The sequence below is a fragment of the Anabas testudineus genome, chromosome 15 (assembly GCF_900324465.2).
Source record: "Anabas testudineus chromosome 15, fAnaTes1.2, whole genome shotgun sequence".
Classification (NCBI taxonomy): domain Eukaryota; kingdom Metazoa; phylum Chordata; class Actinopteri; order Anabantiformes; family Anabantidae; genus Anabas; species Anabas testudineus.
Genome location: NC_046624.1, coordinates 8,789,084 through 8,806,421, shown reverse-complemented (window position 1 = coordinate 8,806,421; position 17,338 = coordinate 8,789,084). Strand labels below are relative to the sequence as shown.

Sequence of the window (17,338 nt, the reverse complement as noted above, 5' to 3'; positions counted from 1 at the left end):
GAGTTGGCAGCATTTGACCCAGGGCCAGCAGATAGATAACCCTACTCCCCACTAGATTATAAAGATTATAGGATTATGAAGATTATTCTTCTTCATACATAGTAGTCAGTGATTAGAAATATGTGACATCATCATTTCATGGTATAGTATCATCAATTGTATTGATTCATCAATTCATTTGTTTATGCATTTAATGGAATACGTTTGTGATACACGCTTTAATGCTATGCAACCTGCAGGCAGATGATAAGATCAATATAAATTAAATCTTTTTGCGTCTCCAGTATACTGGTTTGGAACACACGCATGTCTCCCTCGAAAGGGAACAAGACAAATGCGTGTGACAGGTTTGTTTTTGATCTTTGTCCATCCAGGAAAGTATTCACGTGATGCATTGCAAAAACTACCATATTGATTTCAGCTGCTTTTAAAACAGAATTAGTCATTTTAATCTTTAGTGTCTGGAAGCTGAGTCATGATAGCCAGACTTTTTCTTGTTAGGTTCAAACGTTTCCCTACTCATCCAAGTAGCTTCTTCAGTCTGGCAGCCCAGACTATCTGATGGATGACTGAGAATCTTCATCAACATTTTACCAATAGTTTTTTATTATTATTATTATTATTATTATTATACATACATAGCATATCACATATTGTTCTAACAGTGCAGGTTTTAGCAATCTGTCACAACTGATACATTATTTTACCATTATATTCTGGAGGTTCTGTGAAACCAAGAAAATCCAATCCAAACCAAGATCTAAAACAGTCTCCCTACCCATGAAATTACAGCATAAATCAAACTGTGATAGGAAGTTCATTATTAGTCTATGCCACAACTGTGCTGTTTTCAGTGATTTATGTTATTCCTTGACCTAACTCTTGTAATTGATTTAGATTAGTATGAAGGCAGGACACTGGAATAAAAGATATGACGTAACCTAGCCCGATGTCCCATCTGTAAGCGTGGCACAGTCCATGATTAATGGGTAAAGACCAGTCCCTCCCCAGCGCCTCCATAAATGATAAGTGATAAGAGTCATTGACTGAATATGATTGCAATAAGGCTACAATAAGACTGCCCCTTCTTAACCAGTTGATCAATTACAGTAATAATTTCTAAGAGACCTAAAAATCCCAAAGACTGCAGATGTTCTACGTCTGTAACATCAATATCACACACAGGAAGAATTAATAACATAATAATACTGCTGAATATAACGATGGACAATTTGTCATCAATGTGTCAAGTGTTTCAGTTTGATTTGGTCTCAGGTGCTACAAGGTGAAGAAAAAGCAATAATGATATGATCTAGTGGATTTAATGCTCCTTGGTTGTGTTGGTAAATGTATTTATTTAAAGGTGTAATAGGGATCATGTGGGTAGCCAGGTCAAGATAGTAAGAACCGCAAATTGATTGTAACAAATTAAAGATAGAAATGTTGCACAAATAAACTCGCTTGATGATTTCAGTCAACCCACTGCGGCTACCAGACTCTCGATCTGTCCCCTTACAGCAATTAGCTCATATTCCATTTTTAAAGCTAGTATGTTATTTAAGGCTCAAGTAGACACCTGAGAAGCCAGAATTCCATGTATGAGCATGTGATCTAGTATCGTTTTGCAAATACGTGTCCCATGGGGCAGAAGGAGTGCAAACTGTGTCATCTTGTGGGTAATCAAAGTTACACTTGTGTACACATGGTGTTCAACTGAAGAGTGAAAAGTGTCGTGAAGTGTCATAGAAAAAGGAGTAAAGCGACTCCAATAGAACACGATATCCACTGCACTAGAGGATCTCTGCACTAGAGGATACTGATATCCTTATACAACGGCCCTTTGTTGAGGTTACCTCAGTAAACTATATGTATGTATTCATAAAGTCTAATAGACAAGACAGTAAGCCATCTTTGCTAGCACTCAATGGGAACGTGATTAGTCTTATATACCACACTGTACATGGTGGTGCATTGCTGAGCAAATGGAAAGTCACAAAAGGCATTTCCTGCTGTAACCTCCCTGGCATTTGTGGGCAGGCACTCAAGATATCTATGTTACTTAGAGATCCTGTTCCACAGAGCCTTAAAGGCCTGTCATTCAGTATAACAGCATTTCCCCAACAGAATGCCCTGAATACATAGTGTAGCTACAATTTTAATTTAGCATCTCCCCATTACGCCAGTCTCAGTTGGGGATGATTAAATTGTGTACGGTATCTGAAACTTGCAATCATTTTACCTCTTGTCAGACAAGGGCACTGAACTGCAGCTGCTCTGGTTGGTAAAAGGTATAAGCAAACATAATTAGACTGCATTTGTACATCCCTGCTTCTCTGGCTCTGTTTAGTTGCTTAGTTTAGTTTTCTTATGCTGGGGAGTTGCCAGATTGTCTTGTGGCCCCACCACTACAGGAGGCACGAGACACAGTGGTGTGTGTAATTAGCAGGCAAATGTACACAGCTCCCCACAGCGTTCTGACCTCGTGCTGCAGGAATGACAGCCACACAGCCAACCCCAGCATATTCCCAGCCCTTAGTCCTTCCCTGTAAACACAACAAAGCCCCACAGCTTGTAACAAAAACTAACAATATATCCAGCCCCTGCAGTCAACATCTCCATCCATCTCACTGTGCACCTGATGTAGGCTCAGACGCCATTAAACAGAGGGTCAGTATCTTAACTAGGGTATGGTGAAGGAGATAGGATTATAAAAAAGAAAAAGAGTAATTCAGTGTTTCTTACCTCAGATTGAACCTCCTTGACAATTAGCAATGTACATCATACTGTAACTGAACAGTTCAGTTTTAGTCATATGAAATAATAAAATCCACACATGTAACAAACCTTTTTGACAAAAAGATTAAAAGGCTGTATTTGTTTATTATGTTGTTTCTGCTCTGGAATCAGATTTTCTAATTAATTGCAGGTTCATTAATGCAGTGTATCACTACAATAGTGTTTTGCACAACGCAAATAAAAAATCATACATAAAATAAAATTATTAAATAAAATTCTGATTTGTAGTCTTTATTTGGAGATACAGATACCTGTGCTCCAATACTGAAAAGCAAAAAATGAGGGTAACATTTCCGAATCACCAGCTAGAATTAATCCAGGAAGCACAGTAATGGCTGCAGGAAAATTAGACAATTAAAGTGAAAACTGGTCACGTCTGTGTTTATTTCTGTCCCTGAGTAAGCGTTAATGCAAAACTGCAAGACTGCCAAAAACCCCAGCAAAAAAAAACGAGGCTCGTTTTTAATTGCGTTGGTTGTTATGTGCGTTTCTAGAGACAAGTCCAGATGCTGTGCAGTTCCACAACGCTTAACTTCTGTACAGCTCCTGTCATTGACAGCGCTGCAGTCAGTGGGTTATCTGAAAAATCATACAAAATCATAATGCTAATTGTCAGTGAAAGCATCATATTGAATAAACAACCATAAACACACACACACACACAGGAAAGTGAGCGCTATCAGCCCGTGGTGAGAGAGCATGTTGTTTGCATTTTGTAAAGTTAACAGAGTTAGAATCTTTTAGGAAAACCGCTCTGTTGACTCTTGTAATCATATTATTTACCAGCAGAAAACATTTTTTATGTTAGATTGTTCACAATAATTGTATTTAGAAAAAAGGGGCTGAGCAACAATCATTTGGGATATGGTGAGAGGTTGACTATTTGACTATCTGGGCTTCTGACTGGACTGAATTTGTTTTTTTAATTAGAACATGTGCCATGGCAAAAAATAAAAAATAAATAAATAACTATAATTTACCACCATGTGGCAGATACAGTATGTTTGTGTGTGTGTCTGCAGGGGAGGATGCTGGGGAATAGTTCTTTTTGCCAGTGGATGTGAAGCATTAACTGAAATTTTTATGAATATTTATATTATAATTTGTAACGTATTTTTATATATCATATATAATTTCTTTTTAAATTTCTACTGGTAAACTAATAGAGTCATAACTCTAATCACTTTTGCTCTTATCTGGGGGTTTGTATTATACAAAGGAGTAATTAATTCTTTATCACCAATTTGACAGATGACCCGTACAAAGAGATCCAAGCCCAGCTTGACACGACTAACAGATGTTTTTCTTAGGTTTAATGTTTCACTGTCATGTAAAACCACAGCTTTTACATTGCCTAAAAACAACTTGGATCAAAAGCTATATCTAGAATATACTAGTAGAAAACTATGGATATCCTAATGTAAAATTCATGCTGTTTTGAACAGAGCTGAATACTTCTTTTCTGATTCTCTCAGTAATGCTTCGAAAACATGGCTTCTTTTTAAACATGTTGCGAACATATGATCAAATTCTGAGTTAAATCGTGTGCCTTGTGGGTTTAGAAATGTGTGTTTTACTCGTAAGCACAAAGCCTTTCTCAAAATAACAAGGGGAAGCAGCATAATGACTGTGAAGGATCACAATAACATGAGAACGTGTTATACTGCTGCACCCTTTTCACCATATTAATGAGACTTGTTACATAAATAGTGGCAAAATTCTTACAAGATGAATCCAATACTCTTCTGCATCTGACAGAAGTTGTTTGTGTCCTTGTTATCAGATGAGCCTTGTACTCTGATTTGCCTTCATTTCTGACACATCTCTGGTAATAACTCGGAGGAATATTTGCCTCTGGATCCACTTGTATCAGATTGCCCGAGTACAGTGGTTAGGCTGTTGATTTACATAAAGAGTTGTGCTCTTGTGTGCGGCTTTTGAAAACAGCTTCTCATTGTTGACAGTGTGTGTGAGCTGAGAGCCCACATCGAGTGATGTAGCCTGATAAAACCGTGTCACAATCGTGTCACTATAAGTGCAACTTAACATCGGTTTTTATTAGCCGGCGTCACCATGAGGGGGATTATTTTACACCAGTATTACCGAGGCTTCTGTTTTTTGAATGGTTGTGTTTTATATGAGACTTGCAGGGAACAGGCAGTGAATTAGTCACATCTCTGGTGGAGCCAGACTTAATGTGATAAGGGTAGGTAATCATCTTCTGCAGATATATAATTCACTATTAATAGCCTTTCTAACTCTAAATTTAACCATGACAAATTATTGTATTTCTGAGTCATTTTACAGACCGCTCACACTCCCCATCTTTTCTCCTCACTCCCCCTAACCCCCCTATTTCAAGAGTTGCCGCTACTGGCCCAAATGTGTCACACCTAACAAGGCTTGCTGCAAATTTAGCCTGTCAATATGTGTCAAGCCTCATTCATCAGCTATCACTCTTTAACTCAGATGTCCTTCTTCTTTCACATTTCATCACCGAGAGGCTTGACTTTGCACCGAGCTCGCATAGTTCAATCTCGCCCGCAGGTCCTGTGCTTCAAGGTGTAAAAGCAATGACAATCACTGTCCTTGCTAGACCTAAGCACGGTGATGGACAACAGAGGAGGAGGGCGAGGGTAGGCGCCGTGTAACAAGCTGACTGTGACTCTCAGCAGAATTTCGGTACATGTAGGGACTATTGACTGACATTATCTGCTGTTTTCTCATTGACTAGTCATGACAGGCATGAGAATCTCTCACCTGCATGAGATACTTGTCTGTTGAGTGTCAGCACACTGACATAACATACAGTAACACATTTTTAACAAATTTCTAAACCCTCCACAATGAAAGTAAATACATCTAAATATATTTTTTGTTCCAGGGTCTGAAAGGTGACCTAGGGCCAGTTGGCCCAGTTGGTCCCAAGGGAGACAAAGTGAGTGAGCCTTCCATATAGAGTGGTCCGGACAGAATTACGCTATAATTGTTATAGTTCTTTTCTTTTTTAATGAAAATAGATACTTCAGGCAATCTGCTTGACTTTCATGAGCTGTAATCCCAGTCTCAGTAACGTGTTTGCCCATCTGTTTGAAGTGCTGCTATGATTGCTACTTCAAACATGGCCAAGTAAAGAATATTGTTATTACTATCATAACTTATTGAGGTTCATATACAGCAGTCTCTGCAAGCTGAGAAACAATATTCATAGAGATAGCTAATTATAATGGGCAAACCAAACCAAATCCCTTTATGTTGGCCTCTCTGAACATTTGATCTGATTAAAGTCTAAACCAAAAATGTGCTTTGCATACTGTACTGTTGCCTTCTGTGTTGGGTACCGTTTACTGGGACTCTGGATTCAGGATATCCTGTATTTGGTCTTCAGTATTCAGGAACTTAAGTGTTACATAGGTATTCCCTGTATATGAGACTGCAACTAGTTTCATAAGCCTGAGATTAGGCAGGCTATAAATGCAGGAGAGCTGTTTGATGCATGTTTGATGATGTTATGTTCACTGTTATCGCTGAACATGAATTTGATCAAGTCTTGTTACAATGCACAAAATATTGGTCTTTTTAAAGTTTTCTTTTCGTTTCATCCCACAGTAGGGTTATTCTCCATGTATGAGATGAAATGTTTTCCTGTAATTAGCTGCCATATCTCCTACTCTTTCATTCTTCTTCCCTTATAGGGGCCCTTTTTTTTTTTTTTCTGTTGTTGTTGTTGTTGTCTTTTGGTAGAAGTCACCGAATAATTGTAGGTGCTGTGCTCTGTCTGCCAGCCTTGAAGTTATAATGAGGTCTGTGTGTTTCTGTGAAGACAACAGAGAATCACAGGGTATTTTATCCTGTTTTCCAGATGGAAGGGTGGGGGTGGAGAGAACGTTTTTTGGTATTGAAACTGACAGAGGGAGGCAGGTTTGGAAGCATAAAGTAATGAGTCTCCTGAATATCCCATAGCAGGCATATTTTAGCTGTGACATTCATTTAGACAACAAAATGGATATGAACTACAAGCACGATTCTTCTTTTACCCACATTTTATAAAAGGCTAGCGCCAGCTGTGAAGTCCACTGATTCTCAACTCCGTGGTTCATAACACACTGTTGGGACTGTGGTGAACTGTGGAGAGTGCTCCCGTACTGGACAGTGATCCATGAGTTTTATCTGAAAAGGCGAAAAACAAAAGAGGCTGTGAGATCACTGTTTACACTGGGCTGCGCTGGTGTCAAAAGACACCTATTTCTTTCCTTATATGACTTCTCGTGACTGCCTGTATATCACAGTCACCAAACAATGTTATCATACCTGTCCATTGTTAATGCTGCAAAGCTTTTACACAATATACTACGCCTGTGTTTATTTTAGAGCCTGTCACATTTAAAAGCAGCAGCCCACCTGCCAGTCGTCCGACAATGTGAAAGGCTTCATTTCTTGACATTCTGTAAATACCAGTTAATGGTCTGCTATAGCACATGGTGCACACTGTATTTTGAAAAGTTTCTGCTATATATGGTTAATGTTGTATTACCTGAAAAGAAAAGACGTCTATTGTGTAAATTCAGCTGCAGTCATTTCCTTTGCGCACAGTATGCTACAAACTAAAGTTTTTGCTTTTCACTAATTATTATCTTTCTTCACAGGGTGATGTTGGTCTGCCTGGAGCTCCGGGGGTGCCTGTAAGTTCAGATCGTCTCATTTATATGTAATTATGCTGTGCTATGTCTGTAGATGTAAAGACAATCTAAAGAACTAGAAATGTGGAAACATGCTCGCACAGAGGTGACCTGGAATGGCTAGGCTAGACTGAGCTCTGTAAACATCACAGCCTTTTGACTGACCAGGCACCACGCGCAGCTTTAAAACATCTGGCCCACAGAGGTGGAAAGTGAGGCACTCAGGTGAGCAGTCTCTGTGTCACATTACCGTCCTCTGGGAATGGGTCAAACAAGGAGCAGATAGGCAGGGCTCAGTGGGCATCCTCACACGGGCCGTAAAGGATAGGGATGAGCAGCCAGGCAGAGAAGAATGGAGATCCAAGCCTTGGGGTGGGGGCAGAGGTTGACAGTTAGTCGCTGGCTGTATCCTACATGGTTGAGACATGTACTTATTGGGTTGGTGGCTGTCCCTGCTGAATTAAAGGGAAGACACCCGGGAAAGAACTGCACCACGCTTCATGTATTTCGATCTTATAATTGGGAACGGCTGCACTGGTGCTTTTTTCTGTGGTCCTGTAAAATTGAGAACATAACCCAGAAATGTGCTCCTTCCAGTGCGCGGCGTCAGCTGACGGCAGCTATATGTTCTCACAGATGCTCGCATAGTCGCCTATCAACACGTATAGTGAACGTGTGAGCACAGATGCAGACACACATGCTCTCATTGCATTGTAGCCAGGGAGCTGACGGCTACTGGAGATTAAAGGTATACTGCGGGTGGTTGGCTAATTATTACACATCATGAGGGATTTAGCCTGCCAGTTTTAATCAGCACTAGAGTGATACAAAAACTGTGTCCCACTGCTTCTGGCTTGCCCCCTTTATGTCACCAAAATGCTTCCAATACCCACAGAACACTGACACCATCCATTAACTATTCTCTAATGCTACTTCTGCATTTATGAAGACAAGAGATATAACAGTCTCTCCGTGATGGTTTTAGCAAACTTTCTAAAATCATAGCAGTAGATTGGTTGGTGAGAGTGAGCAGCAAACAGTGGGAGGAAGTTAATAAAGTAGTGTGGACCTGCTGCTAGTGGATTTGCATTGTATTGCTTTTTATCCAAGGTCAAAACTCTGTGCTCACAGACCGACAAAAAAAATACAGTTGTACATGAATAATTGATTTATTAGCAAAAGAACTGCAGGGAGACTGAGTCATGTTTTATTTAGAGTGTCACAGGTCAGAACTGTCATTCTTTTTTATAGATACAGCTGCAAATATTTAAGGTCTCCTTGTTAATATTTTTTTTTCATTTGTTACTACGCGTCAGACCTCTGAGTAATGCGAAAGACATATGTTGCGAATCCCCATTTCTGCAGCTGTTTCCAAGAGAAGTCTAGAGCATTTGCCTTTTGGATGCCAATTGAAAGAGGACACCAATTTGGCTTGTATTTGAAAGGCGAGATGTTGTATGTGGCCTTGTTTCCATTCTGTGGCCTGCTGGAGAGACGACTCTGTCTGCCCTTTTCTGACAGTGGCCAGCAGGGTGTCTGGGGAGTTGTCTTTTCAGGTCATTGCAGCCAAGGATAATTACCGTTGCTCATGACCAATTGTGGTGCTTGCCTATAACGGGTCAACATATATCCTTATGCCATATATGAATCGTGTGAGTTGTGTTTTTTGACCGACGGTTTTTCATTGTTTGATTCCTAGGCTGACAACGAATGTTTCAAAGGAGATCAGGTACCTTAATTAAGCTAATATTGTTTTCACGGATATAGTCTACATTGTTTATATTTGTTTTTGTTTTTTTGTTTTTTAAACATTAATGTTCATTCTCTCACATTCAGGGCCCCCGTGGTGACAAAGGAGACACGGTAACAAATTAATCAACACGTTTCTATATTTTTCTTGTTGAAAAAAAGGGGATACAAGAAATCAAGTACACCTATTAGGTTTAACCTCAATTTGAAGATGAAGCACTGTAAGAATATCCTAGCACAACAACACAAAATAAAATAAAAGTCCAGCATATATCTTGATTAACATGCTAATATCTTAATCAAGACTTTGTGTAGATTAATGGAATGAAGTTCTAATCAACTGAGGATGCAAATTGCCTATTAAGGGGCTGGTGGGGAAGTCACTTAGAAACTCTTTGTGAGTAAGAATAGAAATAACAGCTATACATAGTCCTGTACATGCAAGCTGATGCTGTGTTTCCTATAACTACAACTAAGCCCACTAGTTATCTACTGATCTGCAGAGAACATGTGGCATGAACATGTGGCGTGGTCAGTTTTTATAAGAAGCAAGTTATAATATCTTCCTGCAATGCCAAATGCATGTGAATATAGTAGCCAATACACCATGTATATGCCCTTTCCCTAGGGAATGGCTGGAGTGCCAGGTCAGCCAGGGGAACCAGGCAAAGAGGGCAAAAGGGTGAGTAAACAAAAACAGTCAGCCAGTTGTGTGGCCTGGTTGGTGGTTGTACTGACTGAGAGGACCTGGCCTGGGGAAAGGCCAAATAGCAGCTGAGTGGCTGTTGTTGTTTTGGAGGAGGCAAAGATGATCTCTGACAAGGGGATTGCAACGGGCCTAGAAAGAGGGAAGGGGTACTGTGGACTTGTTGTATGACAATTAATGAATGGGATCCATGGTCAAAGGGTCACACACTCACAGTACGACTGGCAGCACGCATGGTTACCCCCGCTGGGTGATTGTGGTTTTCTAAAAGGCCGGCTTGATTTGGGATAGAGGCAATGCCAATGACAGAAATCCGTGTATTCATTTCTTTGGCTTTCTCTGTCATAACTGTGGTTAGGATGACGAGTGTCAGGCTTTGTAATGTAAATTATTAGTTAAAATACAGTATGCAGTCACTGCAATGTAAGTTTTGTAAGATAAAAAACTCACTGTGGCAGCGTATGTTCTGACAACAGTAAAGGGTAACACGGTGAAGGGCTGCAGATTGCCTCACAACAGGATTGTTGTTCTTCCTTGATGTCACAGCTGAAAGCAGGTGTTAATGGACAGGTGGATAGAGTGTCCTTTTGTGTACAGCTTATTTGACTTGGTGTGAAAACCTTTGCTCGTGTCACTGTGATCAAAACTAGGCCCTTCAGACAACTGAGTATTTGTGTTTGTCTTCCAGAAAATGGCCATAAGACAGAAGGAAAACATTTGGCTCCATTGCAGCAGAATATAAAATATATAACAGTTTGAGCTGTAGAGCACCCATAAGTAGGTCAGGCAAATGTTCTTTTCAGATTAAGCAAGAGCCAAGATGATGCACAATACTCAAGACATCTGGACCCAAGTATCTCAAGAATTCCACCCTTCTGTGTATGAATGCAATCAAACTGAAAACTTGTTCCAATAGCATTAACGATTTATGACCTATTATCAGTTGTTATTTCTCAATGGATCATTTCCCATACTGCATGAAGTAAAAGAATCTGTTTTAGGGGGAAAGAATGGTCAACAAAAGTGAAAGCACAGATGTCTTTCATGCTTTTGTCTCTTTACCTAATCAGTTAGGAGTTATTTTATACCGAACCTGATTCAAGTAGGGACTGGGCATCAAACAGGCTGGGTGTCAGGAGCATCAATTAGTGCAGTTTCTCTCTGGAATACAGCTTTATAATTGGTTGTGAGGAAATAGAAAGCCCCTCTGCGTTTGATGTTGTAGTGTCTTGGTTTCCTATATAGCCAGAATATACACAAGTTGTTTCTTTATGAAGATTATATAGGTTAAACCGACACAGGGCTTTAAACTGGTCATTTCAGACTTTTGTTGTTGCTGAAGATACAGTTCTGATCTATTAATATACTGCCTTTGATTGCTGGCTGACTTCATGGTGACCGGTAATGTACTAAGGTTTCTGCTTATTCTTAGCTCTAGGAGTCACATGTGGCCTCAAAGTTGTTGACCAACCTGTGTTTCTACGGTTTGGCAGCCTATATTAGGAAGGTGGACACGTATCATTATCAGGGGCTAGCCAGTGGTCAGCTGATGCAGCAGGAGCGTCTCACCCAATTAGCAAGTCTTGCCATTGCTTGCAACTTTCTGGTTTCACTAGGAGCCAGGGCTGTTGTGCAAATGATGCAGAGTATCTTGACGCAGACTGACCACTCCACAAACTTCACAGAATAGCTGGAAGTGGAAAGCTTTCACAAGGCCTTACATTCAAGCCACACCATCTCTCACACTGTCTGCTTGCATTTATTTTTGAGGAAAATATGACCACTCTAAGCCATTTAGAGTTACTTCAAGGAGCTGTGGAGGTCATTGTAGTGGGAAGAGGAATGGTGCCATCTGCACTGATCATTCTCTGAAGCTTAAAGCAACATATGCAAGAGAGAATATCAAGCGTAGTCACCCAACCCCTTCTGTGACACCATGTCTAATATTCACAGAATCTTGATTCTCTCTTATTACCTTGATGGGTGAGTGGTTCAGTTAGTCAGCGTGGAGGTAAGGACAAGTCCAACCATGTCTAGAAATTTATGGGAATGTATTGCCCCCACTTTACACATTGCCATTAATAGTAATGTGAATGGCTTGGTTTTATCTATAATGGATGGCATTGACATGAAATGGCAGGCAAAGAGTAGGACTCTGGGATTCAGTGACACATTACAGCAGATCAAAAAAGAAGTTGGGGAGGACAAGTAAAAAGAATATGTCTCCCTTGCTGATTGTGCTGTGTTAAAATATTCATTGGGTGCTATGATAATGTGCTAAGCTCTGTGTTGTCATTGTAGGCTGGCCCTTTCCTACCTTCACGGGCCAAAAGATTGCATGAAAATGTATGCTGAATAGAACAACCATGGAATTTTAAAGCTCCAAGTCAGTGTAGTCATTTGTAGTATTTGTAGTAGGTGTGCTCATGCAGCATGCAGTGCAGAGAAGTGACTCACTGACACTCATCAACAAATTTGAGGGACTGTAATGCAGTCGTGTGTGCAATGTGTGCATCAGTGATATGGGGTTTACTGACAGAAAGCACTGCAAAAGTACCAAATTACATAATTTTGCATACTAAAAATAGGAATGAAAACCTGCGCTTGGTTAATGCACACTCCTTCCTTATAGCCAAAATACCCAGCAAGGCCACGGCAAGCTTGGTTTATTCATGTGGTGCCAAGTCTTCCCAGCATACTCTGCTTCCGTTGCTGGCACAAGGTTGCGAGTGGGTTCAGTGCAGACATGGGTTCATCCCTCGGCAAGGCAGTGGGTTCCAGTGGATTAATAAATAATCACCTTAAGAAATCCCCCATTACAAGGTGGGTCTTGGAGTTTTAATCCAGTCCTAACATCACATTAAGCCCTATTAGCTGCATAAATGTACCTGTAAAGAAAAATAAGTCCTCCTTGCTAAATATAAGTCGCTGACAAATGCCATCTTGATTCCTCTGGTTTTCTGTGGAAGTTATGCAATGCTGTCATGCATAATGTGCAGGCATTTGCTCTTATTAAATGTTCTGGAATCATTGCTTAACCATTATAGCTAGATGTTTTTTTTTATATATATATATACGTATGATAAACACTGCATTATTTTGGATGCATTTTTCTGAATGTTGACAATGTGAATGCAAAGCATTTTTAAATCAGCTGAGCACTTCCACGGTGTCAAGGATTCCGCGTCTCCTGTTTTGGGAAAATGCACGCCTGACAGATGTGTAGCACAGTGTTTGTTCTTTTTAGACATAGCAATGCTAATGCAGAGATGATGAAACTCCAGCAAACCCTAGAGGAAGCAGAACACTGCAACTGCTCTGTCTACGGATGTGTTCTCTTCAAATGAATAATGCAGTGTAGATCCTCTTACTGATTTATTCATTTATTTGTTTAATCTAGTTAGTTGGTTATTTATTTAGTTATTTTTGCTAAAAGACTAAACTGGTTGGCAGAGTTGGATTGGCGAGCTGATGCACAGTAATAAACATGTGCATAAACGTGTCATATTGTGCATGAGGGTAGGGGATTTATGTTCTTGATACTGCAAAGAATTTACCATGAGGTTAAATGTCACATTCTCAATTAACTGCCTTTTGATATTTTGGTCCTGTTCCTCATAGAAATATTCATCTGTGTACCTTAGCTGACGATGAGGGTGAATGACGCTGTGCTACATGAATCGCCTGCCATGTATGTCAAGGTGATAAGATAGAGAGAAAACAAATTACAATGAAGGTCAAAAGGCCTGGGGAGTGTTGCTAGCCAGGCAAGACAAGAGGACTCAGAGGAGAGAATAGACAGCAAAACAGAGTCTTTTAATCTGGGAGAAATCATTTTATGACTAAATAATGTGATGTGCCGCATCAATATTACAGATCGAACTCACCCAGAGTATAGATGGCTTATTGAAGAGACATTACAGAGTAGAGATCTAAAATATGGTTTTGATTTTGCTAACTGGTTATGCATCTTGTTAAATGACTTCCCCCTTTCAGCCTTTAAGCAGTAGCCTCACTGTGGTCATTTAATACAGTAACCAACAGGTCACTGATTCTTAAAGACAGTTTCTAACTAAAGAGATTCTCCTCCAGTTATCTGGTAGAAATCACTATTTGTAGTAGCGTCTCAAAATGTCCATTGCTGTCACATCACATGTGCCAGCTGTCATCTGTTCACATCATGTGATAGCACGGTCCAGGATCAATGTATACGCCGGGAATTGTAGTGCAGACGCCCTCTCAGTTCTTCACTAGTGTCAAAAGTTTGAAACAATGTGTAGTAATATCAACAACAGCTGCCTGGACATTTTCAAGTGGTATGGATATAATCTGTCAAAACAGTAGAAAAGATCGTCTGTCTTGTCTCTCCTCGGCAACTGGACTGCTCCACATTTCCAAAGACGAGGGTAGTAATTGCTGTCGTTTGGAAGTGATAGTGGTGTTTACATTTCCATTCATGCCCCGTGTTGAATGACTGAGACAGCTGTCTATAAATCCAAACCAAAAAGCACAGACTTTTTTTTTTTTCCATATTTTACTTAACTTCCATACATGTCTCAAAGGTTGTCTGTCCACTACTGTTTAAATGTTTTCTCCCAGACGACCAGGGAAAAATTATGTTATTTCATACTTGTGTTATATTGCCATCCGCCTAACTGTGCACCATGTTATCTGTGCACAAAGGCACATTTGTGTATGCTCTATACATGACTCATGAATGAGTCACATGAATGTATATATATATATGTGGACAATATCACATTGAGTGGTAGTAGGTGTCAAACTGGGCACCAATGTCCTGTTGGTACTCTACTGTATGGCATTATGCAGTTACACTGAGATCAAAACATTAGTGTCAGATTAGATAGCATTCATTAATGCTTTTAGTTTAAAACGAAATCGTTGTTTTCTCATTGCACAGTTAATAGCTTTTGGCATTTAACCTAATTTAGTTTGATATAGTATACTGTTCTCTGCAAACCAAATGCAAGTTTAGATGCCTGTCCTCTAAAGAACCAAGCAAATGTTAGGGGAAAGTCATGTATATATATATATATATATATATATATATATATATATATATATGGATCTGTTTATCTGCCGACATTCACAGTGAGGGAATTATGTGCAGTTTGTGGGGACAGAAACTTTTGGCAGCAATTTCCTGCTCCTTAGGTGGAGGCAGACATGAACAGCAATGCAACTGTAACAGACTGTTGACCTCTACCAGAATACCTGCAGGGCGAGATTATTAAGTAACGAGTCCCTGGTGAGAATACCGGCCTTCCTGCCAGAAGTTCTCCATGGGAGGCTGCCGCTGATATGGGTGATACAGTAAATGCATGGAATTACAGGAGCTCTTTGATTGAAGCCATGCATGTTGTTGCAATACACAGCTGTAAAGTGTATGTCTTCCACAAGGCGTTCTTTAACAGTAGCTTGAATAGAATTTACATTTCTTTAGTGGATTCGCATTTAGAAGTAAGATTAGCAGTCTTTGTGAAGCTTTTTGTCTTTCGATCTTAAAATGAATGTTACTATAGCTTCTCACTAAGATAAGCAGTTCTGTAAATTTAATTAAGGTTACGTTTTCACATTGACAAAAGGTAACAGTCTTAGACATGCCTGTTGTCATTTGTGGTGTAATTTAGATATAGGTTTAACAGTATATTCGGCAGTATGTGTACTCATTGGGTTTAATTCAGTGTAACTCAATTTAATTTAGTACTATATATGCACGCATAATACCTATAAAACAGTGGCAGTGCTATATTTAACCACTGATGCAGATGGCGATCTTCCTAATGGCCCATGTTATGAAAGCAGTGTTCAAATACAGTAGCATGATGTTGATATGTAGTTACAGTTTTGGCTTGAACCATCGAAGCTCAATGACAGAGTAACATGGAGAAAAGAATTTACAGGTCAGCAGGGCTCACAGCTGAGATTTTATGGTAGGATTTTCACCCTGTGTGATTTTACAAGCAGGGGAAGGAATTGTTAACCCTTTGTTGAACAAACTGGAGTTTTTCTTTACTCTCTGTCCAAACTCATAGTGAGAAAATCCAGAGAGCCATTCTTTTGACACCTGTATTACACCAGGAGGTAACTCGTTTGCCCAGTGCACAAGACAATTAATCTTGTCAATGTCAAGTGCATTGGGAGGGAGGATGAAACAAAGATTTGACCTGATTGGCTATGAAAAGGTCTCACACTTGGGCCCAGTTGGGAAAGAGGAGGGTTACAGGGGGAAGCATTTGGCACATGCAAGGACAGATGCACAGAGCTTTGATTTATCTGTCTGACTCTCATCTTTCCCAGAGAGCCCCAGTATGGTTACATCCATGGATGTCCAGAATAAACACACATTAATTGGCCAATTAATTACAGGGATGAATACAGGGGGCAGGACTATGGGAGGACCACTTGATTGCACATTGTTCACTGGCTTTTATAGTTATTGCACGTGTATGTTTGTGCATCTGTAAGTGGATGTGTGTATGTATACCAATGAAGGCTGACGCCGAACAAGGGGTAATGTAGGTCAACACATCCTCTGAGCATTACAGAGGTTTGCTATAGTTGGCCAGAGCAAGGCCCTCATATATACATTTACAGCCTCCCAACTTTCTCAGGAAGCAGAGCCGTACCGCACAGCAAGGATGCTGTAGGTAATACTGTGTACTGTTTGTGTCCCTGCCTCAGGACGTGGTATCCCTATAGCCTGTGTCTAATTTCTCTCCAACATTTACCAATGTTGTTTCAATATCTGCCAGGTCATAGCAACACTAATGGAGTGTCATGTGTCAGACAAGGGTCAGCTGAATGGAATTCACTCGACTTATTTGCACTATGTTAGCTGACATAAGGTGACCTGCCCCTGTAGCTGTTCCCTGTATCATAGTCTATACCATGATTTGAATCATTTGAACACTGTTCAAACACTCTAGTAATACACAAAGACACACTCCTGGCATTTGAAGTCAGTTTAACAAGGACAGAGAGTTTGCCTGGACTTAGCTCTGTCTGTGGTTGCTCTTTCCTCGGCCAGGGGGGTGGGAGGAGGACACAGAGAACTCACAGTGCAGGGGGAAGGAGGCTGACCGGGGAGGAGATGTAGCCCTGAATACTGCAGAGCACAGAGGCGTGGTAGTGGGAGGCTGCATCACTTACAGCACACTGTTACACTCTGCAATCCATATTCTGATTCTCCACACTCTCATCCTGCCCGCAACCAATTTAGTTACATTCATCTGTGTCCACTTTAATGGCATGCCAGGGAGCAGCGCATTGACAGTGGCCTGATATTATACAGACAGTAGTGTGTGGGACCTTAGTGTAATCTGTTATGCGTGGTGAGTGATATGAAGCATAAGACTTGCCGAGGGCTACAGTACCCAGAGTGAGG

The 17,338-nt window shown here is 40.3% G+C and overlaps 1 protein-coding gene across 1 annotated transcript in view; it reads left to right on the top strand.

Moving 5' to 3' along the window:
* The window catches only part of LOC113159455 (collagen alpha-1(XIX) chain), an 80,247-nt gene that overhangs the window by 17,299 nt on the left and 45,610 nt on the right, over positions 1 to 17,338 (top strand). The window contains exons 11-14 of the mRNA XM_026356147.1: positions 7,443 to 7,478; positions 9,175 to 9,204; positions 9,312 to 9,338; positions 9,853 to 9,906. Coding sequence (XP_026211932.1) covers positions 7,443 to 7,478; positions 9,175 to 9,204; positions 9,312 to 9,338; positions 9,853 to 9,906 — 147 coding nt within the window. The remainder of the gene's footprint in view (positions 1 to 7,442; positions 7,479 to 9,174; positions 9,205 to 9,311; positions 9,339 to 9,852; positions 9,907 to 17,338) is intronic.